Source organism: Ambystoma mexicanum, chromosome 6q, assembly GCF_040938575.1.
Source record: "Ambystoma mexicanum isolate Mex_15411 chromosome 6q, UKY_AmexF1_1, whole genome shotgun sequence".
Classification (NCBI taxonomy): domain Eukaryota; kingdom Metazoa; phylum Chordata; class Amphibia; order Caudata; family Ambystomatidae; genus Ambystoma; species Ambystoma mexicanum.
The window spans coordinates 1,157,012,360-1,157,039,944 of record NC_090937.1 but is presented as its reverse complement, the minus strand read 5'-3'; the positions used below and the strand labels follow the sequence as shown (position 1 = coordinate 1,157,039,944).

The following is a 27,585-nucleotide window of genomic DNA, read 5'->3' as shown; positions in this document are numbered from 1 at the left end:
CATAGCCTCTGCTCCTGAACCTTTAAAGGGCCAGTTAGCTCGGATTTCCGCAGAGGGTAGAGCCGTGTCTGGTTGCATTTTGAAAGCAACCTTCGACGCCGCGGACAACGCAGGCAGATTGATAGCGGAAGGCACTGTTATCAAAAGACATGCGTGGTTACGGCAGTCTGGTTTTAAGGCAGAAACCCAGGCATCATTGTTGGACAAACCGGTGGAAACCGATCTGTTTGGTAAGGCGGTCGAAGACGCACTGAAGAATGCCAAGGACGAATACGAAACACTGAAGTCCCTTGGCCAGTTAACCAATAAACCCCCTAACCAGAGAGGGAATAGTAATTTTCGTCGCCCACGCGGCCAAAATTCCCAGAGAGGATCTACCTATTCCCAGGGGCAGGGTACACAGTGGAACAACAACCAACAGTCTACCCAGGGTTACGGCAGGGGTAATAGGAGAGGTTGTGGTAAAGGCAGAGGCAGCCCCAACAAGGGAGGCGGCACGCCTCCACCAAAGCAGTGACGCTCAGTTCAGGGTCCCTTCTCACGCAACCCCAGTAAGGGGACACATTTCCAACTTCACCCAGGCTTGGGAAGGGATCACATCAGACAGATGGGTGTTGTCAACAGTATCCACAGGATATTGTATAGAACTACTGCAGCGTCCCCGGAACCATCCTCCACGACAAAGAGTACACTCTTTAGAACATCAGAAGATTCTCCTCGAGGAGATCGCCATTCTGCTAGAAAAGGACGGAATAGAACTCGTCCCGGGACACCAGGTAAACAAGGGTATTTATTCATCTTACTTCCTTGTGCCAAAGAAAGATTTGACAATGCGCTCAGTACTGGACTTACGGCCTGCCAACAAGTATGTCAAGCCCCAAAAATTTTGTATGACCACGCTACAAGAGGTAATCCCCTCCTAAAAAAGGGGGATTACATGGCAACCTTCGATATGAAAGATGCTTATTTTCATATTTCCATGTTCCCAGCGCACAGAAAGTATTTGCGCTTCAAGGTGGACAGTCGACACTACCAATTCAAGGTACTGCCCTTTGGGATAGCTTCAGCACCAAGGGTATTCACCAAGGTACCGGCGGTGGCGGCTGCACACAAACGCAGGGAGGCAATCCCATGTGTACCCTTATCTGGACGACTGGCTCATAACGGGGGAAACCCCAGGAATTTGCAGGACAAACATTCAAAGGACTATCGACCTCCTTCACGAGTTAGGCTTCTCAATCAACGAGAAAAAGTCAAGCCTAGTGCTAAGCACCTCAAAACAATTCCTTGGAGCAATCCTAGATACCCAAGAGGGGTTGACCTTTCCTTCAGAAGAAAGAATTCGGAATATACTACTGCAAATTCCGCATTATCAGTCCGGTCAACAAATAACGGTACGCAAAGCAATGCGTTTACTCGGCATGATGGCGTCATGTATTTACCTGGTCCCCCACGCGCGCCTGCGCATGCGTCCCATGCAGGAATGGTTGGTGAAACAGTGGTCTCAGGCAAGTGGTCAGTGGGATGATCTAGTGGTCGTTTCGCCAACACTGGTACAAAGCCTTCACTGGTGGACAAGAGAGAATCTCGCACAGGGGAAACCCTTTTACGATCCCGAGGTACAGGCAATAGTCACTACAGATGCATGCCTGACGGGGTGGGGAGCTCACCATCTCCACCACACAGCTCAGGGTCTCTGGTCTCACTCAGTGGCCAAGAACCACATCAACCTGCTAGAGCTTCTGGCAGTATTCAGAGCGCTTCAGGCGTTGGAGCCCCACCTACTAAACCTGTCAGTGCAAATCCGGACGGACAGCACAACAGCCATGTTCTACCTGAACAAGCAAGGATCTGTCCAGGCTTGCCCAGAAAATCTGGATATGGGCACTCAGTCGGAACATCTTCCTGTCATCACATGTTCCAGGGGAGCTCAATTCCCTAGCGGATGCTCTGAACAGAGGCTCCCTCCCAGAGGAACACGAATGGGTTCTACACAGAGAGGTCGTAGAAGATATCTTCTCTCAGTGGGGTTTCCCCATTATAGACTTATTCGCCACAAGCATCCAGGTTCCCCCAACCAGACTCCCAGGGGAACGCCCTGTGGATGAACTGGTCAGGGATGTTTGCGTACGCTTTTCCACCAACTCCTCTCATCAGGAAAGTGGTGAACAAGATGAACAGAGAGTCGATGACGCTCGTCCTAGTTGCTCCCATGTGGGCAAGACAACCGTGGTTCCCACACCTACACAGGATGGCGGTGTGCGAGCCCATCAAACTTCCAGCCTGGTACAACCTACTGTCCCAGCACCAAGGTCAAACAGTGCACCAGCAACCCAACTCAATGAACCTGGCAGCATGGCTCCTGAGGTCATAGAGTTTGGACATCTCAATTTGCCACAGAGGTGTATGGACATCCTAAAGGAATCTAGGAAACCAAACACAAGGCACTGTTACTTTGACAAGTGGAAGAGGTTCGTTATCTGGTGCCAGAGTAGATCAATCAACCCGGTTGATTGCACTCCTTCCACTATTGTTACATACATGCTCCACCTGCTGGATGCAGGATTGGTTTTTAACTCACTGAAAGTACACCTCGCAGCCCTGTCGGCTTACACCACTTCCCATAGCAAGGTTTCGTGGTGGAAAGTACCAGTAGTTAAAGCCTTCATGGAAGGAGTAAAGAGACTTCACCCTCCTATTTCAAACCCACCACCAGAGTGGGACCTTAATGTGGTGCTAGCCAAGCTCATGGGCCCCCCTTTCGAACCCATGCATAAAAGCAGTCTCAAACACCTGACTTATAGAACCGCCTTCTTAGTAGCTATTACTTCTATAAGAAGGGTCAGTGAAATTCAGGCTCTGTCAGTGCAGGATCCCTTCTTTACTGTCCATAAAGACAAACTGGTTTTACGCACACACCCTAGGTTCTCACCTAAATTTATATCAAAATTCCATGTAAACCAGTCCATCGAGCTTCCGGCTTTCTTCCAGGACCCGCAAAGCTCGGCTGAGGTGAAACTACACACCCTAGATGTGCGTAGGGCGGTCCTCTACTATGTAAATAAAACCAGACCGCTAAGAAAAACAGATCACCTGTTTGTCTCCATAGCTACAGGCAGAGAGGGGGTTCGCGTCTCTAAAGGTGCCATCTCGAAGTGGATTATTAACTGTATCCAGCTGTGTTACTCACTCTCTGAAAGAACTCTGCCTTTCACGCCAAGAGCCCACTCTACTAGAGGCATTGGGGCCACTCTGGCTTTCATTGCAAATGTACCCCTTGACACCATTTGCAAAGCAGCTACTTGGAGCTCTATTCACACTTTTACTCAGCATTACTGCATTGACACCCATTCCAAGGCAGATACACAAGTGGGACAAGCGGTTCTAAGAAACTTATTTGCTCATGACCCTTCTCACATCCCACCTCCTTCTTCAGGTACTGCTCGCTAATCTATGCACAGCATGTGATCTAAGCAGTTCCCACAAGCCTCAGAAGGGATACATTACTCACCGTAATCGTATTTCTGATGCTTGTATCCGCTTAGATTCACATGCGACCCACCCTTCCTCCCCTCTGAGAGAAGGCGCATGATTGCTTGTAGTCTTACCTTTCTGTCTATCTGCTTGGATTATCTGTACTCGCGCTACTCCTCATGCTACCTCATGTCAGAAAAAATACAATATGAGGATCCTATACGCGTGAGGGATCTTGGGTACAGTGGACGTCACACTAGGGATAGTATTACTGGCACGCCCTGTGTCGACGCCCATTTTCGAGTTTCGAAAAACAAACTGTAATACTCTGCAGCTTCCACTAGATGTCGGCCTATGCACAGCATGTGAATCTAAGCAGATACAAGCATCAGAAATACGATTACAGTGAGTAATGTATCCCATATCTAGAAGCAGAAGACATTGATTTTGTATGACATCTGAAGCTTCGTTTGGATTAAGTAGTAGTAGTAGTAGTTTGTCATTTATATAGCGGCTTTATCCCATTAGTATGGCCTCAATGTGCTTGTGGTGGGACCACCCTCGGTGGACCGAAGTCCAAGGTATGGGAAAGTTGTCAGAATGATTAGAAAGCATGTGTGCATTTGGCCAAGATAGTTAGGTGGGCTGGCCGAGCTCCTGTAAGCTGCTCATGAAGGTCCAGGCATGTGTATGGGTGCTGTGGGGTAGTCAGGCGAGTGCGCTAGTGCAAGAGATTAGTTGTGTCCAGCTAGACTGAAATTTGTCATAGGTCGTCGCTGCATTCTGATGCGTGCGAGTGGGTAGCCGTGCCTGCGGCAGAGATCCACCAAAGTGATGTGTGAATACGTACCTTGAGGCTCAGTTCGAGCTTTGTCTTTGATGTAGTTGTGTGATAGAGTTTCTGAATAATAAACAGGTTACCCTCATAGATCCTCATAAGTGCAATAGACAGGCTATCCTGATACATCTTCTAAGCACAATAGACAGACGGTGTGTATATGGACCACGTAAGACGATTTCAGGAGTGCTTGAGGACAAGGATTGGTGTTGTTTCATGGTGGTCACGTTCAGCACTGACCCATCTGGCATGAATTGGGTCTTACTCCCCCATTTAACGCCAGTTTGGGACGTTCTCCCGTGCTGGGGAATGCGCATTTAGAGATTGGTCACCCTGTTCTCTGAGAAGGAGTTGCACATCTCTGACAGGATGTCTAGCAAAGAGCCCTTCGGGCTCTTCCCTTCCCTTGCCTCGTGACCGAGAGCATGGCAGTGAAGCGCGGCAAAGGCAGGAGACGGGGTGCAAGTTCCTGGCAGTGGCGCTAGGCCAAGCAAAATTCTGTGTTCATCCGTGCAGAAAAGTGGCCATTCAGTAAATTACCACAACATTGACCACTCAGCCTCTCACAGAAACCTTCTGAATTAGTAAGTCTGGAAGGAAAGAGCCCGTGCTCCACTACATTCCACCCCTTTGGAAGGTGCTCACCCTGCTTTAAAAACAGCAAGCAGGCTACACGGCATGTAGTGCTACTGGCTCTCCTTTTCTAGCACTTTATCAAGGTAGTTTACACTGACTTAGGCCTAACCTAGGATCATGGTTGTCTAGAAAGATGTGCATTTGGCTAAAAAGATACAATCTCGAAAAACAAGTCAGCCCAAATCACTGATGAGTCAAGGGTCCGACTGGGCATTATGGCCGGTCTTGCACGCCATGATGGAACGCAACCATCACAGCAGAGCCAGCTTGCAATTACATCTTTTTATCAGTAATGGTATGTCTGGTGTTTGTGTGCAGCATATTTGGAAGTAACAGTTGTATACAGAAAGAATAAAGACATCAGGCCATGCTATACGGCCAAAGAGGCGAGCTTGCTTGCTGATGTTCTGTTTGCTGCAAGCCATGTTGTTAGTATCAGACTTTGCAAGATCCTACGTTTACAGGATGAGCATTTAATTCCTGCTTTGCTAATCATTGACTGCATAAGCAATTATGTTGCACGTGGACCTAAAACTGTGTCCTGATTTATAGATCTGTTTGTTTAAGTCCTTGTGAGTAACTGTACACAAACGTTCCTTTAGCAGCAGCGTGTCTGTGCCTGGTGCTGCTGCGAGTTGTCATGTAACCCCGTCGCCTAGTTCCGTAAGTGGGGTGGCGCTAGAGGAGGAAAGCCAGCAAGTGATAAACACTCAGTGCCAGAAAATCCAGGACCCTGAGGCCGGTGTGAGAGCTCCCGACCCAGAAAAGGACGACATGATGACAAGGAGGACCGGGGTGTCACACAGAATGAGCAGCCCGGGCTTGAAGCACTTCCTTCCAGTTCCATTTGCCAAGAAGAAGGAAGACCCAGCTCTTGGACCAATGAAATCTGACAAATTAGTCACCAGGTCAGAATAATACTTTTTCAAGTAGATGCCCGTTTTTTATTACAAAACCTTCCACTTGAAAACTAAGGGTGAATTCTACAAATTCACAGTTGCTAGGTGTGTAATGGAGTAGGACCCTTGACGGGAGGAAAAGCAGGAGTCATAGAAATACATGTAACTGCATAAACATCCGCTTTGTACGCTTGCGTTATGCTAATATTCGTGTCCAAATTATTACTATATGATGCTGGTATCCATGGCCAAACAGCGGCAAAGTGAAGAATGTCCTTCTCGCCTGTGATCCATCTCACCGTGGTTCCAACCTGATTAATAGCTTCATTAAACCTTCCAATGGTACCAGTGTACAAGGTGTGACATGGTAGGACTCCTAGGCTCCCCCGAAGGAGTCTTGCTTAAAGAACTTTCTCAAACACAATGAAGCTCTGAGCCATGGAACTGCAGATCCTTCTGAAATAAGGGCATGATCCTGCGATGGAAGTGCGTGTTTGGATTACTGCCCTTACCTTTATTTGATAATGGCCTTGGTTTTTCATGGACAGCTTCAGGTTGACGGCATAGTGCACCGCAACCAAATAAAGAAATTGCTAACACTGCAAACTTGGGCACCTCTGCAAACGGGGGCATCGCTGTGCTAGAGCCTCAGATAAGGTCTAAATACTCTATATCTAAATGTGTTGGGTCAGATACACAAGGACCCACCAAAAATGACTGCTCCTTTCTAGTGTAATGATGGAAAGCTAAGCTGACTTGATATATGATAGTTTATTTATAACGTGCTTAATACCCAGAGGTTTCTAAGCACAGACTCAGGGATCGAACCTGTATTGCTCCATGTCGTCTTGCTTGCAAGGCGAGCATGTTGCCCCTGAGCTATCCTCTCGAGACTTTTAATGTTTAAGTTTCTAAATCTAATTTACAGCACATTTTGTGAAATAAGTAAGGCTAAATCAGGATACATGTTAATTTTTTTCTAAAAAAAAGACTTCTCCATTTTTTAAACGATATATTTATGACAAACGATATTCCAGCACGCTGCCAAACCGGCAGAGGGCCAATAAATGACCTCTGCGACTCTTTCCAGGGGAACCTAAACTTTTCATGGTGCATGCCCGAAGTCTGTGGGATCCAGATCACTTTTATTTTCTTCTCCTATAAACTTGTTTTCACTGACTTAATGCATTGAAACTAAAAACTGATTTCCTTTCCTAGCACAAGCAAACCTCTCCCATGCATCCTTCAAGACCACGCTCAAGCAAGAGCCGAGAGTGTTCAAAAGCCTGCCACGGTGCCCCAACTGAAGGAAAGAGGAGAGCCCCAACCACAGGAAGGAGAAGTCGGTCAGCACCAGGAGACGGAGGGTGACACTCGGCTTGCCCTCCAGCCCTTAACTTCAGTACAGGAATATCCCACCTTAAACGAAACTCTTCCCGGCCCAAGTGCATCAAGTGTCCCCGAAACACCACCCCAGCACGAAGTGTTGAGGTTAGCGTACCCTGCATGAGCGTGAACGTGTGCTCCCTCCTACCTTTGCAGTGTTTCTTCTTTTGGGAAATGTGAGTGAACATTTGACTTTGAAATGGCCAATCTGATTTAAGCATTTCACACTAACTCTTAAGGGGAGTCTGAGCATCTTGAAACTCATGCATTTATTAGTAAATGTTCGTTTTGTCCTGTAAGTGGAAAACGCAACATTTTTAGAATATGAAGTTATTAAAAATATGATTGCTTTGTACAATGTTTGTCTTGTTTGGTACTTATGTCTGTATGCGGACCTGGCTGGCACCAGGACTTGGGCCATATGGAGCAAAGCGAATTTTTGGGAAGCCGCTTTCCTGACAATGGGGTGGGGATCGGGGTACGGGTTGCTTCCTCTGGGGCCAGTCTGCCACCAGCTGGCAGACCGCGTTGGCGGTGTCCAAGCGGACCACCTAGTATTGGCTCGGTGTAGATCGGTCCCTGCGCATGACTCATGGCTAGTACAGGCATCCTGCCGAGTAATGTTTGTTTGGCGCGCCACTAGAGTTCTGAGGGGCGGGCAGGTAGACTTCTGTTCAAAGGGACTTCTAGCAATCGTGACCCACGGCACAAAGCGAAGGAATCGGCGCGCATTGTTACGGGAGTGTTGTGAGCAGCTTGGCAATTGAAAGCAGCAATTTGAGCTCCCTGGGGAGGCCCGTTAGTGGTCTTTTTCCTCCCAATATGTGACAAAAATATGCATGTGGCACATTCAGTATTGAGTTAACAAAGCAAAACTTGAGGCCAAAGCTGCTCTGAGGGCAGTTGAAACGAAGGCGTTTGTGTGATGTCGCAGCCCCATACATGACCCGTCCTCCATACAAAACCGCCTCAGCTTAGCAGCTTCTCCAGGGAAGGGCTCCATTGTGCGCTTGTCAGGAATGGCCGGGAAACAATGGGAGCAATGTCGGTGGCGTGCACAGGGTTCTTGGGTTTATTGGGAGCATTTTCATTTGATAGTCTCCCTAGGAAAACGTGAGTTTTCACCGCCGTTAGGCCAATTGAACACCCTCCTCCCCTGCCGTGTATCAAGCTCCCCCACCCACGTGCTGCCACACAGATGCTGCTTTTTTTTGTAGACACTGCTGACAAAAAGTGTTTCCAACAATGTAAGAATAAAACGAAATTGGCAGCAATTCAGGCCTAGGCTATTTTTTTCCTTTCTGAATTCGGACAGTGCGCTTTACTGCGGATCAGTGTATGTTGAGAAGTATGCTCCGTTGTTCCACTGTGCGCATGCGTGCCACCGTGTGGAAGTCACTTCTGTCAAGACTAATGGTAAGTATCTGAACTCATTGGACACGACTTGTGGATTATGATTGTCCTGCACGGCGCTCTTTGCAATTGTGTTTAGTTTCTGAAATAATTATTTTTTCCACGGATCCAGCAGAAGTCTCGGAATAATCCCTTGCACTCTTCCTGTTGAAAATTTGAAAGTAATGGGATTTGACATGTTTAATGAGGCCCTGTCTTCGTGATTATACACGGTGCATGAAAAGAATATGGGCGTGCGTGGTGTACTGTTGACGTGCTTGTGTTCTCTTCTTCTCACTCAGTTGACGTGCTTGTGTTCTCTTCTTCTCACTCAACGTGTCCAGCTAATGTTTTATTTGGTCTTGTAGATTCAGCCCAAGAACTGTTGTGTCTGATGACGCAGAGTAAGTTGTGTCCTTTGGCCGTTGGGTTATTTCCGTAAACCAAATTAAACCGCATGCTTCCATAACTTACTAATGGAGCACTTCGTCAGGTCATGCATCTCTGCCGTCGGCTTCTGTTGTGCCCATCTTCTTCAGAAAGTACTCGTTTTGGAATGCAGTTTGCTCGGTATCCACAGCAAGCCTTGCCAATAATGTGCATGCAGATACTAATGTGCTGTCTGACACAGTGGCTTTCCTTTTTGCAGTGGTGTGTGGTTGCGGAGGTGTGTTCCCTTTTGCTTACTCCTGCAAATGTCTTCCATGTAAAAATTGAACTTCTCAAAATGGCGACCACTTTTGACCTTGAAGGTAGCTCTTCAGCTTTCTTGCACAAACATGCGCACAAGTTGGTCACGTTTCTGTAACACACATAGAAGGGCAACCCAGCCTCCCCTGCCTCAATGTGCTGATTCTCCATTGGTTAATTGTGTGCAGAGGTAAGTGAATTACCTTGGAAGGAACCACATGAATGGGGGGCTGGAAGGCGTGGAGAGGGAAGGAAAGAGTGGAGATTTGACCTGTTATAGGAAAGTTTACTATTTTCATGGTCACGATTAGGTTTGCAATCTCATTGGAAGGTATTTTGGATTTTCAGGTAAAAAGCAATTGTTGGTCAAATGGAGTTGTGAGGAATATATCCATTAGGCATTTCGTTACAGAGCAGAATGGAGCTCCAGGAAGTAGTCCCAAGGGTATCACTACATATTATCCCCACTGAAAATATCGATATATATATATATATGGTCGTCTGGAACGGCCATAGGCGATATTTTTGGGGGGGGGATAATTTTAAGTTTTTTTGGGAGTGGGGGTGTCCCCCGCTCCTTTAAAAATAATGCAGGGGTTGCAGAGGTGTCCCCCGCAGGTTGCATGCTTTAATATCGCCGCAAAAATATGCCGATATTTTTGCGGGGATATTAACACATGGAACCGTCCCGAGCGGTGTCTCGGAGTATTGTCGGGCTTCTTGTTCAGGATACCGTGTGCTTTGAGGTGTGTTCTAAAGAGCAAGCCCATCAGAAGTTGGAGCCAGACTGGGCAACCAAACCATTCAAGAGCAAAGAACAAACAGCCCATATGCAGGAAGCCCGCATGCTGCTCCTTTTTACCAGTAGTATTCTGAGATGGGCTGTTGTGAAAATACTAGTTTAATTTGGGGGTGGTCTAGCAGCATAGCTCATCTGTTCCAGATATCTATATGGGGCATGATTTTGGTAGGGTTCGCCAGTCAAAAACACAAGTAGTACTGCAGCAGCTACCACAGTAGTGGTCTCCTGGGGCCGGCGCTTGTGCAAACTCTTTATTGGGCTTCGCCTAGGGTGACAAGACCTGAGTCCGCGAAAGTGGAAAGAAAATATGAGGGCAGGCGACGCGCATCATGAGGAGAGGAAGTAGGCCGAGAATTTAGCACGGTGTGTCATTTAACTAGAATGGCAAGAGGCCTGTCCTCCCATACAAGATATTGGGGCCTGATAGCCAACCCTGTGCGCCTCTGCACATTGGGTTCACTGTTTTTGCGAACATAAGCTGCAGTTGATGTTGCTGGCCTGCTTTGGTTGTTTGGGGTTACTTCTTCCGGACCCGAATGACATGTAGATTCACTTGCGCTGCTTTTTTAATGCAATTTACCCAATCATATAACACTATGGTAATACAGTCCCGGTGGGATATGGAACTGCCCAAACTTCAAATAAAGCTATTCCAAGAATGTATCCTCGCCTAAACAATTGTTCAAATCAGTATTCAGATATTTTATTTCCACGCTTGTTTTTTTTAATATCAATGTGTATTTCATTTAACATTGTAAGTATTAGGGTACTTATTGAGTGCTGGCCTTGCTTCTGGAAGTAACGGGGCACTTGACAGCTGTTGGCCGTTTCACCCCAAAAAACTGCAGACAGCATAAATGTTGGCCTATCACAAATGTTGGTTTGTCGAGATCCTGTATACTCTGAGTAGAAAGAGGACCATCAAGAACTGTAAACCCAAATCTGATTAAGCGCGCACAATATTTGAAGAAGTTGCTTAAAGCCAGCTTTGATGTAATGGGGGAGTTAGGGCTCCCAAAGCTACATATAATCAGGTTCAGTAGTACACAGCGCTTCCGCGTTACAGAAACCTACCCTTCTCTAGTGCACAGTGTGCAGTCTTTATTTAGCACACACCATATGCCAGCTCGTCTCAGCTGCAACCATAGAAAACAATAGATAAAACAAATGCAGGCTCTTAAAAGGGATGCTTATGCCCTCTGTGTATGTAAAAGTATAAAAACATAAACAAGTAACCTGCCCCCAATAACCCACCTGTTGACTTCCCCACAATTGCCTCTGCTTATCCAATTCCACTGATGCCAAAAGGGGCAGATGTTCCCTGTAGAATGGCGTGGTGATTAGATTGGGAGGGGGAGGTTAGAATGAACACACTCAGCCCCTTGAGTGCAAGGGTAGGAGGACAAACACCGTCCCATCTTTAAGTATTCCGTAAGCGGAAAGAGTTACTGATTCATGCTCAGTGTGTGGTAGCTCATTCCAAAGTGCCGAAGAGGGACATGCCTGCTTCCTGCACCTCTGGGAATGAATGCATCCTGGATCCTGGCCAGGTGACCTGTGGAGGTGTGATGCTTTACAGAGGGACATTCTGGACACGTATGAATGATACCCCTGATGAACAGAGGCTATGGACAGGTCCTTGATAGGCAGCCAATGTAGTGGTAAGGATTAGAAGTGTTGCAGCAAAACCTTTCCTTATCCCCCTCAAGGAGAAGGAACGTGCAATCCTCCAAAGCAAATGAATCTGAAAAAAGGACGCATGTAGCAGTAGCAGCGATGGGATACAGGAAAATTGAGATATTTCTGTACTGGTATCGCCTCACTGCCAGATTCTTCCAGATTTTCTTTTTAAGAATGTGGGTTCCACAGATTATTTCTAAACCGGTAGACCGCTTTACCCTACCCTTTGTCTGGATTGGGCTTGATGATTTGTCCAGCTGTCCACTCTTGCCCCTCACTAAGATACAGTAACACTGCCACGGTATCGTTCAGGCCGGACACCTGCAGATGTGTTTGCTATTTACTAGGCACCCCATGTAAGGATTAAGTAACATGGTTGGTAAGATCCAGATCCCTTCTGAACCCCACAACTTGCGGATATGTCTTCAGATCTTGCTGGGGCGGTTTGTGCAAATTGAAACTCCCTGTTAAGCTTCAAATCAACCGAGGGCCGCGCCCTCAAACCCCAAACGCTAATTCAAGGGCCCCGCGGTCCACTGTGTTAATAGCTGCTGAGTGATCACGAGCGAGCAGAACTACCCCTATACCTCCAACCGGTTATCCAAGGTATGCAATGTAGCAGTCACCGTAATACAGCCGCCCTAAAAGGCGCCCCAACTCTCCTTATAACTTCTGTTTGGAGATGCGTTCTTGTAGCATGACTGCCAAAGTTCTTCTTTATTTCCCAGAAAGGCATCATCGTTCTAGGTCAGTAGTTTATTTGGGTCAGGGTCAAGGTAAAGTTGTATTTTCTCAGCAAGATGAAAACTGCAAATTACGTCCCAGGCCTTTTAATCTTTCGGTCCCACCCACACACAACGCAGAGTGGTTTTGCTGAAATACCAGCAGTTTGAAGTTGGGCTATTGCAGAATGGCTACCATAAGTTGCTTTAAACTACAGGTGCATCTGATGGCCATGTTTATCGGAGGCTCAGCCTGTTAATGGGGTCCATATTTCTTGGGAAATATTTTTTGAAGGATCGTTTGAATTTTTGGTGTTACTATGTTCTGGTTTGCTTTTTTATGTGCAGTCTTCTGAAACCACAGTGCCCTCTTTAGTATTCACATAAAAAAAAAAAAAAAAAAAGAAATCGTAAACTTCTTGCCATAGCTATGAGCTAGCGCAACTTTTTGTAGTGTGTTTTAATGACATCCAGCGGCAGGGTTTTCTCCCAACATGGCCTCCATCTTGGTAAGGAACGTTTTGCTCAATATTACAACCTAACCACATGTGATCGAGCAGCTAACTCCCTTAAAACATGATTCGAAAGTAGTGACACAAGTAACCCAAGAGTTCAGTGTTGTGGCCCATGGAATTGATTTCCTGTAACGCAGTATTGTTGCTAACTCGAGGAAGGCAACTCGTTCCAGAATTTCCATCTGCAAAATGTTCGAAATTTATATTGAGGTTTAAGTAACACAGGCACGCAGACACGTCATTGTTTCTCAAAATCTGGTCTCGAGTACTGGATGGAAAGTCCATCCCATAATCCAATGTAGAGTAAACTGTAGCTGCAAAAGGCAAGAGCTAATACAGCTCTCCTGTGCATTCCCATGAAACGTGGGAAACAAAATCATTGTCCCAATGATTACTATAACTATATTCCTATGCCGCTATTATTAAAAACTGTGACTCAGTGTTACAGGATCATTCGATGCATCCCAAAAGGTTGTGAGTTGCGCTCATTGTAATAACCTGGGGGATTCTGCCATGGAGGAGGCCTCCTCATAGTTACGGGCCTGGATTACTCCATGCAAAGCTGAAACGAGGCCTTTTGGGTGAAAGGTCATTGGAAAGCTGGGTCCTTAGGGTTGAAGTGGGAATCAGAGTGGGGCTTCCGGTGAACTGCAGCACAGAATGTGTTCAGAGATTTACTAGATTTTGATCAACTTTGGAGTGGGACCCCGAGCACGAACCGGAGTCTCCGGCTGTCCGGAGGTTCCATAGCATAATGCAGTGGGTAGTTTGCATGCTGCTCATCTGAGCAAGCCTGCACCGTTTCCATGGACTGACGTAAGATCCTTCTGTTATAATTCCGGCAGCAGGTAGAAGTTATGATTGACAGTTTGGTCATCACAGTTTTGGCAACAGTGGAATGGTGGAAATGGTGCCCAGGATATTGATATTCTGGTGAAAGGTGAGAAAGGTGTTGGGGCTTGGAAGTCTTGGGCATCAAAGCAAGGATTAAAAAAATGTGGTACCATTGAGAGGGAGATGTGTAATAGGAGAAGGGGATATTTCATGGTCGGGAGAATCACAGAGGCTTTAAAGGACACTCTCCAATCCTACACCTCGGAGTCTGCTTCCTGGAAGGCATAATACCAACCACAGATTCTGGTCTTGGTCATCCTACGTAAAGTCCCTCATCAATGCAGAGTTTTTCTACATGTTTAGAAAACCCATTATATTGGAGTAACTGTTCTTGTCACAAGCCACTGCGTATTGCACATTAATGGGCATGGCAACAAAAACTCCAATAGGGACCCATCAGACTGCAAGAAAAGTGAAGACCTTGAGTAGACCTCTTTGCAGGGATTAAGGGGGAACCCGTCTGTAGCATACGAGGGTGTTTCAATAGTTTTGGGAGAGCTACCCTAGAAATAGAACACGATCTAAAACTGTTTTAAAATGTTTTCATGTGTCATGAATACATTGTTTGTCCTTTAGTGTATAGATTGTTTGCATATTTGTATTGTTGTGTAATGTACTAGTACCTTTCTATTATTGGGAATTCTGTAAGCAGTGTGTGTGTGTGTATATCACACAGGCCAGTTAATGACGAAAGGTTCCTGCCATGCTAATGTAATTTCTAAGAGGAACCTCATCTCTCTTCTGTACTTGTTTAAATAGGAAGGCTACTCAAACCCGGTGCTGTTTGACACACACTATCTGCCATGCATTGCCTACTGTAGGCCAGCGCCTTGGTTTAGTTTGGTCCAACTGCACGACACAGATGCGCTCATGTGGGAGCATCAAGGGATATGTGTAAACCGCCTAATTACTAGCCTGCTTGACTGATAGATGATCAATTAGTCAAATGGCAGCTGGCAAGTCTCCCTGCTGGCAACTCTCCCTACTGGCAGCTGGTGACTCCCTGCTGGCAACTCTCCCTACTGGCAGCTGGTGACTCCCTGCTGGCAACTCTCCCCGCTGGCAACTCTCTACTGGCAGCTCTCTCTGCTGGCAGCTAGAAACTCTCTGCTGGCAGCTGGTAACTCCCTGCTGGCAACTCTCCCTTCTGGCAGTTGGTAACTCCCTGCTGGCAGCTAGCAACTCTCCCTGCTGGAAGCTGGTAACTCCCTGCTAGCAGCTAGCAACTCTCTGCTGGCAGCTGGTAACTCCCTGCTGGCAACTCTCCCTACTGGCAGCTGCTAACTCCCTGCTAGCAGCTAGCAACTCTCCCTGCTGGCAGTTGGTAACTCTCCCCGCTGGCAACTCTCTCTACTGGCAGCTGGTAACTCCCTGCTGGAAGCTAGGACCTCTCTCTGCTGGAAGCTGGTAACTCCCTGCTGGAAGCTAGCAACTCTCTCTGCTGGCAGCTGGTAACTCCCTGCTGGCAACTCTCCCTACTGGCAGCTGCTAACTCCCTGCTAGCAACTCTCCCTGCTGGCAGCTGCTAACTCCCTGCTAGCAACTCTCCCTGCTGGCAGTTGGTAACTCCCTGCTGGCAGCTAGCAACTCTTCCTGCTGGCAGCTGGGCACTCTCTGCTGGCAGCTCTCCCCGCTGGCAACTCTCCCTGCTGGCAGCTGGTAACTCCCTGCTGGCAGCTGATAGCCGCCAGATACTTGACCCATGGTTTTATTTTTCCGACCATATGGAAGCGTTTAGGATTATTCATTTCAACAAGACTGATTTGAGAGCCTTGACTTCTACCTCTTCCCCCTCATCAATGTAAATTACTTGCACCCATTGGGACAAAAAGTGACCACGATTTTCTGAATGGGGATTTAGTGTCAAAAGGGATTGTGCGGCTACCATTACATTTTTCTTTTTTTGCAGTACCTGTCTCGGTCTTCAGAACTCACGGGACTCTTATATGCAGTATGCTGCTTTTAAATATATGTATTTGAGTATTCGTCTCTATGGTTATTTGAATTCAGGTCCTGCCAAGATTGCCTGGCCTTACCCCGCGCTGGTGCACCTTTTGCCACATGCTGTTGCTTGCTGGAAGGCTCCAGTGTTTCGTGTATTGATAGCATTTTGCATTTTGCTCAGGCTGGCTGCCTAGAAAGCGCTTGGGAATGAGAGCACTTTGCCTGGAGCTGCATGGCCTTTGCGTGTTTTTGTTGTTGCATCTTCGCAGTGCTTAAAACCTGTTATTAATCCTGATGGATACGGTTGCTTAGCTTTCCACCACAGGCCAATATTTCTGCTACTGTTGAATGCCTAACCTTCTTTGTTTTCGCATGTCTGAATTAGAACATGAGCACCAGGCAAGCGTGGCAGTGGACTACCCCGTGGGGCTTATTAGGGTTCCTTGATGGCGACACTGTCCACCTTTATTCCCAGGTTACTGACACATTTTGTGTTCCTGAAGGCTTTGGGCCATGGGTAGTCGCACTGAATGCAGATTCACATCATGTTTGCCAATTAGGTTGGAGTTGGAGGGGTGGCACCCGGGCTTGCCACTCACTCTGCCACTTCAGTGTCAGCGTGTGAGACTTGGCCTATCTGTCCTGCTAAGCAGATCCCAAGAAGGTGTGCACATAAATTGCATTTGAAAGATGAGTGCGGGTCTTGCAAACCTGCCATTAATGACATTCTCCGAGTTGAAGATGATGTGGCAGCATCCGACTACTATGCCTGAAGACCCATTGCACTTCCTCCATCCATGTTTTCACTTCTCAATTTATCTCTGGGGTGCTTTACGCCCCTGAATCTTCTCCTGAGTCCCCAGCTGTCCAGAAGCATGTAGCCTCCAGACAGAGCTTAATTTGAAAAGAAATAAGGCCCACATATTTCCCAACACAACGTCACACTGTCAGAGGGCAGTTCCCCACCACTGCTGCCACCACCCAAAGTTGCCCCCCCCCCCTAGTTTAGACATATTTGGGGTTAAACTGCAGCTTGCATCTGCTCATTGACATGACGATAAGTGTGGGGGCTCAAAAATAAGTACCAGGGCTGAGCCGTGGCAAACACCCCCACAAAGTAAGCACTGCCTGCAGATAGTGCCTTGCTTTCTTTCCTTTCTACCTCAGTAGTTTGTTAGGCCTCCTTGGCCTCGCCTGTAAGGCCTCCTTGGCCTCGCCTGTAAGGCCTCCTTGGCCTCGCCTGTAAGGCCTCCATGGCCTCGCCTGTAAGGTCTCCTTGTCCTCTCCTGCTAGGTCTCCTAGTCCTCGCCTGCTAGGTCTCCTTGTCCTCGCCTGCTAGGTCTCCTTGTCCTCGCCTGCTAGGTCTCCTTGTCCTCGCCTGCTAGGTCTCCTTGTCCTCGCCTGCTAGGTCTCCTTGTCCTCGCCTGTAAGGTCTCCTTGACCTCGCCTGCTAGGTCTCCTTGACCTCGCCTGTAAGTCCTCCTTGACCTCGACTGTAAGGCTTCCATGCCCTCACCTGTTAGGTCTCTGTGCTAACATGAGACCATCAGTCCATCTAATGATTCACATGAATCACCCTCTCATGTGGACTACAGCCACGCTCTTGCTTCCAGCTCCCATCAGCCCACCTCTTTCAACAGTGACCCCACAACCCACCCCCGTGCTTTCCTGTCTGTTTCGCATTTCCATAGTGTTACTTCAATGACAACATATACACTAACATTTCACCCCTGTTCTTACCTGTCTATATCGCCCATCAGTTGTATAGCGACACTTCTACTGGCTCTGCTTTTTAAGCAGGGGCACCGGGCCTTTCACCCTAGTGCTTTTGTGTCTGTACTGCCCCAAGGCTTGTAGCAATGCTTCCATCAGATCACCTCTGGACATTTGCTCGCTGCACACAGGTCCAGGCAGCTTTTGTCGGAAATGTCTGTCTGCCAAAGCGCTGGTCCTGCACTGCTCCAACTCTCCAGCGGCGCTTGCGGCAGTGAATGCATTCCCGGGGATCAGCGCTAATGTTAATTGACAGGGCCAAAAAGTGCCATGGGTGCGTTTCCAGACAGATCTTCGAAAGCCTGGTTAATTGCCCTGTTTCACATTGCCTAGCAAATGCACCTCGCCACATTGTCGTTTTCTGAATAAATCAATGCAGTTTGAGAGGTGCAGTTCGCTATACGGCTTGAGCCTTTTGGTGCATGCGTCGTGGTCGTTGTTCGTGTGACACAGCCACGTCTTGTTCAATACTTTGTTTTGCTTCACACCGCAGGCTGGCCTTGACTGGGCATTTCTACTCTACGTGTCTTCGAGTATCGCTAACTGTGCGCCCGTTCCTTTCTAGGAGCATGAGCATGTGTGACGTGCGGTGTGAGGAGGCGGCCGTGACGCAGCCCCACAGCAGGCTCCACCAGGAGCAGCTTCAGAACGTCAACAACCTGCTGAAGGAGGAGGACGACCAGTGGCAGGACGTGAGTAAGCAGCTATCCAACATGGCGCCCGATACCCATTTAGCCAACCGGCCCACTGCAACACTTGAATCACTCGCTCTCCAGGGGTGCAACGAAACCTCAATTTCGGAGGTAGATGGGGTTTGGGGAGGCAGCCTAACCCTTCAAATGTTGGTAGAGGAGCCAACTTCAGAGACCGTGGGGGAGTAGCAACAGTGGTCAAGTGTATGAAAAGACGTAGTGGCTGGCACTATGTTCCATGCTGGTCTGCCCCACTCCCCACAAGCCCCCTCGCCACGCGCACTCCCAGCCCCCAAACACATCTGCTGTTTATGGGAGTGTTCAGTGCATTGCACTGAAGTGCAAGTCTCAACTTCTTCCTCTACTTTTATTTGAAAAAAATAAACCATTCTGGAACGGATTCTTTTTAAAATAAAAGTGCAGGAACTGTAAAACTTAATTTTAAAAATGTTGAGGAGCACTGCTCCCAAACACTCTGGCACACTTCGACCAATGAGTAGCAAACGTATTTGTGTGGGGGGCATCTAATTTCTTTGGGCATTCGAATGCAGCTTCAATGTTGTAAGCAGTAACACTCATTTAAATCTGAAAGCACCCACTTGCCTGCTGTGAGAATGAGTCCTCGTCTGTCCCCTCTCTACCCTTCCAGTCACTCCCCTGGCATGTAAGGACTAACCCACATAACGATTTCAATTACCTGAAAACGTCTGCATATGAATGAAGGTGCGAACAGTGCAATGCTCTATGTTAGTAACTTAAATTCTCAGTTAAACTTCTCATTCTCCCCTTTCTTCACCATTCTCATATCGAACTTTCCATCGCCTTTAATTGTGTTCCCCCGTTTTTCCCCGCTGGTTTTTCCCAACTTTGTCCCCTCTATCTGCCCCTTGATCCCCTCTCTCTTTATATCCTATGTGCTCCTTCTTTTTCTCCTTTTGTTCTCAGGTGTATCTACCCACACCAGGACCAGCTGCCCTTTGTCCCTAATCTAAGTTGCCATAACAATTTCCACGTAACCTTTTCTCTTGGTCTTTATTGTCCAAAACCGGCACTCAGCAGGTCCCTCCCCAGATGGTGTCCTGCTGTCGTCCTATAGGCTACTAATACCTATTATAAAACCATCCAAAACGATGCATTCTTTTTCAGGTTCATTGCATAAATGTCTGTGCCCAAAAAGGGAAGGTGTACCTCATCCCGTCTGAATTAAGCTGGCCATTCAAAGCGTGTGTAATGAACCACTATTCTAAACCGCCTTTTCCTGGGAAAGCCTGACATCTCTCTGTTCATTTATTTTCTGGCCCTGTCAATTCGTGCCTCCGTATTTGCCTTCCTTCCCATCCTCCATCCTGTGGGGCAGCAACTGTGTCCACACCGTCTCTGTATCCCGCCACAAACTCCTCATAAATACTTACTCATTTTTAAGGCTCCAAGTTGTTGGTATTTATTTTTCTGTGATTTCTGTCTGTATTCATCCATATTTATTTTGTGGCCTCTTGCCTGCATTCATCCACATAAAAAAAAAAACATTATTTGCAACCAGTGGTTTTCTGCATTTATTTGAATAACAATGTATTTTTAAAACACACATGCAGACATACAGGAGGCATCGGTGCCATCTTCATTTGTATCATAAAAGGAAATGGCTGCTCTTGTGAGTGCTGCTGACCTTGAATATTGGTTTTCAGCATTTAGACTCGCCTTGCTGCCAGCCTGCAATATAATTGGCCTTAAGTGCTTGATTGACAACACGGGGAACCAAGTAAAAAGACTTGCCGATCCATTTTTACAAAGGACTACTGACAGAAAACAGATTGAGCTCAGTCTGTATTCATGTGTAAATATCAGTAAAAACAGAACAGAGGGAGACTTACCCATTTTTCACTACATTCATTATTTCCCATCCGTTTTGTTGCACAGTTAGTTTCCCCCCTAAATCAATATTCAACATATCCAGCCTTGCCCTTTCCATCGCAACTCGAACAGCGTTGGGAAGAGTTGCCCCATCTCGTGCTCCCAATCTCTGTACCAGTTCCACCTTTCTTTAAGCACGCCGCAGCTGTTTAACGGAATTACGGGTCTCTGCCTGATTTCCATCCCACTTCAAAATTGAGTGTCCACAAATTTAGATCCGTTGGCGGTTCTCATCATCAGTTTCGAGTTCTGCCATTCGGCCGACCTCCATTTTGAATTGTTGCTGTGAGTGTGTACCTCCTTCAGCTTTGGGGACACTTTTGAGATGCTCGAGAAGGGTGGATTCCCAGCGCAAGAGGTGATCATTTTGCTTTTTGTAGGGAAAGAATTTGTTGTCACTGGAGTGCGTGAAACTTTGCTGAGGAAACTGGCATAGGTGTCAAGAATGTTTTGAGGGTGGTTGTGACATGGTCGCACGAGATTTCAAGGAGGTACTAGGAAAAAAAGGTGTCTGCAAGACTTTTCAGTTTGTTGGCTAGAGAGTTGAACAATTAAATGCCCCTGTTCACATCCAGTTGCTGACGTTTGTGTTCGCCATGGACTGATTACAAGAAAGCATATGTACCATAGAGATGTTGTGTATCTTGTCTGCAGAGAGTTTGGAAATATTAATCGATTAACTGATTGCATTTGAGAGACAGTCATTCCCGGGACTAGCCCTGACTGGGAGAGTCCGGTGTACTGTGGCTGTATGTCTTCCAAAATTGATAATTTTGTAGGCCAGACTCCAAAAAGTGGGGTGATTGTGGTGATTTTGAGGCAGGATCTTTCTAGTGGCAAGCTGGGCTTTGGGCAGACTGGTGAGTTTGTTATACAGGCTTGAAGGGGCAGTGGGAAGTAAGAGCTGGATTCCAGGACGCAGGGTTGGGTTGAGGCGTGTGGTGGCATTCCCCTCCTCACTTCTACACGCAGTCTAGAAGATTTCCCCCCAGGCCTCCAGGGTCTGCAAGCGTGAGGATATCCCATGTGCAGTGAGTAGATATTGTAGTGAAAGTTCCGTTTTGAACTGTTGCATTTTTCCTTGTAATACATATGGCCAAATGCCTTCCGTAGCAAGACCTGTGTCAGTGGGGCCGTGCCCCCTGTGTCTCCCATCACTGCTCTGCACTCTTGAAGTATGGTGGCTGTGTAGTGAAAGCCTTCAGTGGGTGAATGTACAGCTGCTGTCACTCACGTAAACATGATTACACATTTTGATAGAACTTTGCATTTCAATTTCAGAGCATGGCTAGCATTAGGATCAGGAATTCATCATTTCTTCTGCAAACATAAGATCCCGCATGGGTTGCCTGGAAATGGGATCATCAGATGATCCAATAGATTGTTGACCTCATGAGCTTTTCACATGTAATTGGATTAAACATGTTTTTGGTATCGGGGTGAAGAAACGTTTTTTTATTGGACATATTTGATGTACTTTTGTTGGAACTTAACAAAGAGGCTATCCGCTAGTCAGTCTACCTTGGTTTGTTTTTACCATGCGTGGGGACAATATGTCACGGACAAGGATCGGCCCTTTGAAACTACTGCTGGGGTAATTTGGCACAGTACAAAAGCATACTAACATTAAATGCCTCTGCATTAGTGTAGTTGCTTAATTGATAAAGTCGTATCCTCTACTCTGGAGCAGTCAGTAATTTGTCAAAGTGAAGTGTATTCTATAGGTTGTGGCTGATACGCTGAACTAAGTATGTAGGTACGTGAACGTTTATTTTTTTAGCCACGTAAGTGGGATGTGTCTTGGGGTTGGGTGGGCCTTCCCCTACACCCTTAGAAAAATATGGTCTAGCACCATTTTCATGCTTCAACTAGAGAAGACCTTGATGGAAAATCCAGGATGAAGCTTGTACCTTTGCTGTAACGTGATGTCATTAAATCTGCCAGCCTCTTTGCAGTCTTAGTAATGCATGTGAATGTAACAAGCTGGGCTGGGGGTCTGTGTGGTTAAAGAAAGCCAATCTTTCAAACTCAACTTAAAATTTCCCACAAAATGCATTTTAAATTATGCAGGCAATCCAGCCCCAGTCTTTTATATTTATGTCAAGTGAAGAGGTTGGAGTGAACTGTTTCTTTCATAAAGGCATGCGAAGGTCGCATAGTGGGATTTGTGGGGGATAAGAGAGGTTATTTTCTTGTTGTAAACGCAGTTGAAAGCAGGGATGGAATTAATTTTAAAATAAAATGTATTTATATTGTCCAGGCACATTGTCTACCTATGTGGATAAACCACATGAGTGCAGCATCCTACATTTCTTATAGAAAATGTGTCGTCACTCAAAGCACTTATATTTCCAGAAAAAACAAACTTCCAAATGGCCATGAGAAGTTTTCACAGAAATACAGTAGGGTCTATTGCGCAGCAGAGATGTGCGCCTGTTAACGTACACCCTCGACACTAGGCCCAGTGGAATACACACAATACATGATGAGAAGAAGAACCTCACCCAGGGCCAGCCCCCTACTCCTTTCAGGTATTGTACTGTATGTGTCCCCCACGTCCCCTGTGTTGATGCAAGGGAGGTTTTTGCATGTTTATTCTAACCGAAGTATCTGACTTCCTATTATGTTAGGCATAGGAGAAACTCTTGTTAATATACTTAAATCGAATGTTTCTTTGACATTTTCTTCCAGTTTTTTAAACTATATGTCTATGCTCTGCAACATGGGCCTGCAACCTGCAACTCTCTCTGTTTCGTTCGAGTAGTCCCTTGACGGTGCTTGTGTGATTTGTGGCATTCCCCATAATTCTGTTAATGTCTGTTCCCCAGGTTCCAAGTATGTTTCCTTGAACCTTTGATGCAGATTCTTCCCTTTCTTGAATGCAAAAAGAGGCCTCCTCTCTGTGTGCGAATTTCGATGAATAATGGGCCAGTTCTTCTTGATACAACGTCTTAAAAAATTGCTATGTGAACAATATGTGGTAACACGTGTAATCTTATGTGATTGTTCTTTTCCAGCTATACTATTGAGAAGAGATTCTCTGCATGTATTGTTTGCTCTCTTACATGCTTCTCTTACAAACTTTTTGGGCTATCCCCTCTCCCGTAGTTTGTGCTGCAACTTATCTGCTTCTGCTATGTAATTGGACTGGGTGGTAAATGTATGTCTATGTCTGAGAAACTGTCTCTAAGGTAGAGATCGTCGTAAATTATCGGGATTTAATCTGTCCCGTGCACTAAAGTGTTCCTTTTTTTAACTTCAAGTTTATGCTTTTTTTATTTTTAAAAATGAAAGATGTATTAACAGAAAAACAATTGCAAAAGTAGCCAATAACATTTTCCTTTTGTGACAACTCTAAAACAACGGCACTCCTAAGCAGGTTGGTTGTGAAATTCATGTCACCCACACAAGTCAACACTGAAAGCTCCACGGAGGATGACTTTTCCTCTCTAACTCCGCCATTTGGACTCTTCATTACAATGCATGATGTCCAATCCTTGCGCTCATGTCACAAGAGCAGCAGCAAGGTATCTGGAGATCTGCTGAACTGAGGCTCAGCACCCCTCCATGTCGTCAATCTATAGAACATTAGAAGTCCTCCGATCCCGCTCCCATTATCTTATAGCCTGCACTGGCCCATATACAAGGAGAGCTGTAAAGTAAGTTTATCAGGACGCTCCTCCAGTCAGCTGATTCCAGCACGGTGTTCACGCCGAGGGTCCTTTTCTCTAGGCTTGACACATAACATTGCCGGAATCTTAACAAAGGCCTTTCAAAATAGCCCTGTAATGAATCGATTCAAACAACGGCGCCGGCAAGATCCGCCAGTTAAACATTTTTAAGGCAATTGTAACCTTTTGTTTTCCAATAATAAAGATAAGAAAAAGTAGAAAATGTATGGAAAAATGAAAATGAAAAATAGAAAATCAAGTCTTAAAAACCAGCCAGGAAAAGGGTGTCATTAAATCATATTTGACCCAGAGGGAGAGTTATTTTGTATAATTTCCAACCATTGCAGTGCCTCATTTGAATCAGAGGTAGTTTTCTCACCTTCCGGCAGCCATAATGTCATGATGTTGGCTTTCTTCAGGTATACCTTTGTAAGAGGATTCAATTCAACACTACAGCCAAGTCAATGCCTAGTCTGGGATACTGAATGGAAACCCTTATTAATATATCTTTATGTCCAGTTCATGCGTTCTGGATGACTACCCCTATATAACACCCCTCTCTTGGAATCCCCCTGACCCCACTGAGCCAAGAAGTAGTTCTGTTTTGCAAGTTAAAAGGTTTAATTGATAATTTAAACAATAGATATATATCTCACACTTTAGAATAAATTAATAATTGAATAGCACACTTAATCTGATATGATAAAGATTAACAACGGAGAATCTGGCACTAGCACACTTGTGAATAGGAACAGAAGAATAAGGTGGTAGAGAATACTTAATCTAAGTTCAGATGGATGTAATGTTGAATGAAATGCAATACAGAAAATACTCAATATAATTTCAACAAAGCAATGTAATCACTTTTCTCTGGCAATCCCCTCCCCCCTTATGCAATGCAAGGAAATGGAAGGAAAGCACACAGTTCTCAGAAATGCAATCAACTGTAATTCAGTTCACCCCAGCAGCTTACACTACAGAAGTTGGAAACACAGGCCCAAAATGCTTTTATATGTGCTGGCAATGAAGTGAAAAATATGCTAAAATGCTTTTAATTCCCTCTAGGAGGTTCAGGGTGAGTGGTATCAAGTTAATATTAGTCCAGGCTCACCCTAGCAATGATTCAGGAATGATTGGCAGGTTAAACAAATTTTTTCTTTAACGGAAGGCAAGCAGCAGCAGATTTTTACACGTGGAGAAACGTGCAAATCGCGGCAAAATGTCAAATCGCGGCAGATTTTTCCGAGTGCGCCGGGCGCGATTACAGAGAAACTACAAAGACTATCAATATCGTTTTGGGGTCCTAGGACAGCCTAGGATCTCAGCTTCCAGATGAAAGTTACTGCAAGTCTCTAGGACAAACGGTCACAGAGATATGAGCGATTAAATAAAGGTCGTTTTTCAGATTTGAAATTTTAAAGTTCAAAAAGACAAGTGCAGCTTGCAACTAGAAAATGACAGGTGACAGTTAGGAGGCAGTTCTACTTAGATTAAAATAGATTGAATTATATTATTTTAACTAAGAGATTGGTTCTGCACAGTTTTACTATGTACTCACAATATATTTAGAAATATGCCTCGCCACGGATCTGGTCAGGTTTTAGACTGGACCCTGGTCTCTGCACTTCACAGTGATCTGGGTCAGCTCTCTCTGGTTCTGCTAACAGTGATCTGGTCTGGGTCTGCTCTCTCTCTGGATTCTGGAGATTGATGGATTTGAAGTCTGGATCTTTCTGCACAGCTTTCTCTAGAGATTGATGGAGGTAAAGTATGGATTTTCCGGCAGAGCTTCCAGCTGCAAATGGATTTGAAGGTCCCTCTCTGTCCTGTCTGTCTGCTTTTATCTGTTTTGAAAATGGGTGTGTGTGCAGCATCACTAGGCTCTATCCCTCTACACTTGCCATTGGCCACTTCATCCGCTTCCACTTGATTGGGGGAATGAAATGAAGTGTCATCATGATGAGGTCTGTTTGATACAGAGAACCCACCCCTGTCAACTTTACACACAATCTATATTTGCTCAAAAACATATTTGCACAGGTACACATTTGTTTAAAATTACATGCACCCTTCACATATCACAGGAGGTATACCCTGTCCAAATCTGCTCTACCTGGGAGCTTGCATTCAGAAATGGCAATATTTGCACTTTTTAACTGATTTTGCAATTTCGGACATTAACCCAAATTTACACACATGTGCGCAAGGAGTATGGACATTAGTTGATGAAGTGTCAGATTTTTCACATGCACACATTTTGAGTAATATCCTCTTTTCCGCTAAAACCCCCCTGAACATACCACCGGGTCCTAACACGTCTTAAAATGTGGGCAGAAAAATCACAAGAATTATGGTATCATTTAATTAATTTTCACAAGTCCGTACTATGAGTTATTCATCTTTTTAGAGTTATGTTCTGGCTCCAAAGGGGTGTGGTTTCCCCCCAGCACAAGGTTGAATTTCTGGTTTTTCCAGTTCTGCCAAGCCAGCTTGCTCTCACAGGCAGTGCTCCTCCCCTGTCCTTCCAGGAGGAAGCTCCATTTACGACTCCCGCCAATAAAACATTTGCCTGAGTCAGGACAGGGCTTTGTTCAGAGCTCCTGTATTCTGTGGGGGCTCCCCTTAATTCAATTATCAGAGAGATGGCATATCCTTAGTGTGGCCAGCAAAAGGCAGATAGGCCTGGGAACACAGCTGTGACTCAAGTTTCACTCCTGATGGGGGGTAGTTGCCAGGCAAAATTGGAATCTCTTTAAGCCAGTTTTTAGCTACATGTCATTTCTGTTCCCCAGTTTTTCTGCATTCAAATAAAACTAAACATTTTTACATATGCAGCTAGAATGCTGATTCTAAGTTTACAACTATGACATTTAAACAATTGCAGCCTATGTGACACTCAAACGTAGGTCACTCAGTCAATTTAAACATTTAGATTTTTAGTGTCTTTCAGTCCAAATTTACTTAAACTGCTGAAATCCACAGCTCAGCCAGTCTTGTTATAAACCTTCAATAACATGTCACTTCAGAATATAACTTTACATTGTATCCACCTCTCAGTAAGTCTTTCTTTGGCCTGCTTTGGGTTCATTTATTCAGTTTTATACAAAAAGTAAAATCTGGTGTTGTTTTAAAACGCCGGCTTTTTGATAGTGGTGAGTACTGGTACTGCACCCCTTTTTGGGATTTAAGAAAATGAATTCCCAACAGTTATGGGTTTGCTTTTGGCAATCAGCATTGCCATTCCCAATGGTTTCAGACTACTGTGCGGGTAGTCCAATGGTGGTTTTAGGCAGTGTCCTTCTGTGCCCATAACATCGGCAAAAATGAGTGGCAGCCTATTCTTCATGCATTTCCCTGTGCATTTTCTGGGAAGCTCTGGCCATCATGATGTTTTCCATGTCAGTACTGCACAGTTTTGAGGTAGGGCTTGGATGCGTGGATAAAAACATCCCACACCTTTATATTCAGTTCCCTGGCCATATCCTTCACCCCTTTAAACAATCTCCTTCTCAACAGAGTCTCTTTAGGGTAATCCCGGTAAAGAAATATTGGTTTTCCTTCATAGTTAGTGTTTCCTTTCATTCTGGCAGCTTTTAGTAGGTTTTCCTTTGTCTTTGTGTTCGCAAAAACAATTAGGATTTGTCTGGCCCTTGAATCTGACGACCT

General features: G+C 45.7%; 1 protein-coding gene across 2 annotated transcripts in view; it reads left to right on the top strand.

Moving 5' to 3' along the window:
• Positions 1 to 27,585, top strand: part of LIMCH1 (LIM and calponin homology domains 1) — a 1,245,196-nt gene that overhangs the window by 899,273 nt on the left and 318,338 nt on the right. For both annotated transcript variants that reach the window (XM_069631748.1, XM_069631749.1), the window contains 4 exons: positions 5,551 to 5,856; positions 7,066 to 7,338; positions 8,994 to 9,029; positions 18,211 to 18,337. In XM_069631748.1, the coding sequence (XP_069487849.1) occupies positions 5,551 to 5,856; positions 7,066 to 7,338; positions 8,994 to 9,029; positions 18,211 to 18,337 (742 nt within the window). The remainder of the gene's footprint in view (positions 1 to 5,550; positions 5,857 to 7,065; positions 7,339 to 8,993; positions 9,030 to 18,210; positions 18,338 to 27,585) is intronic.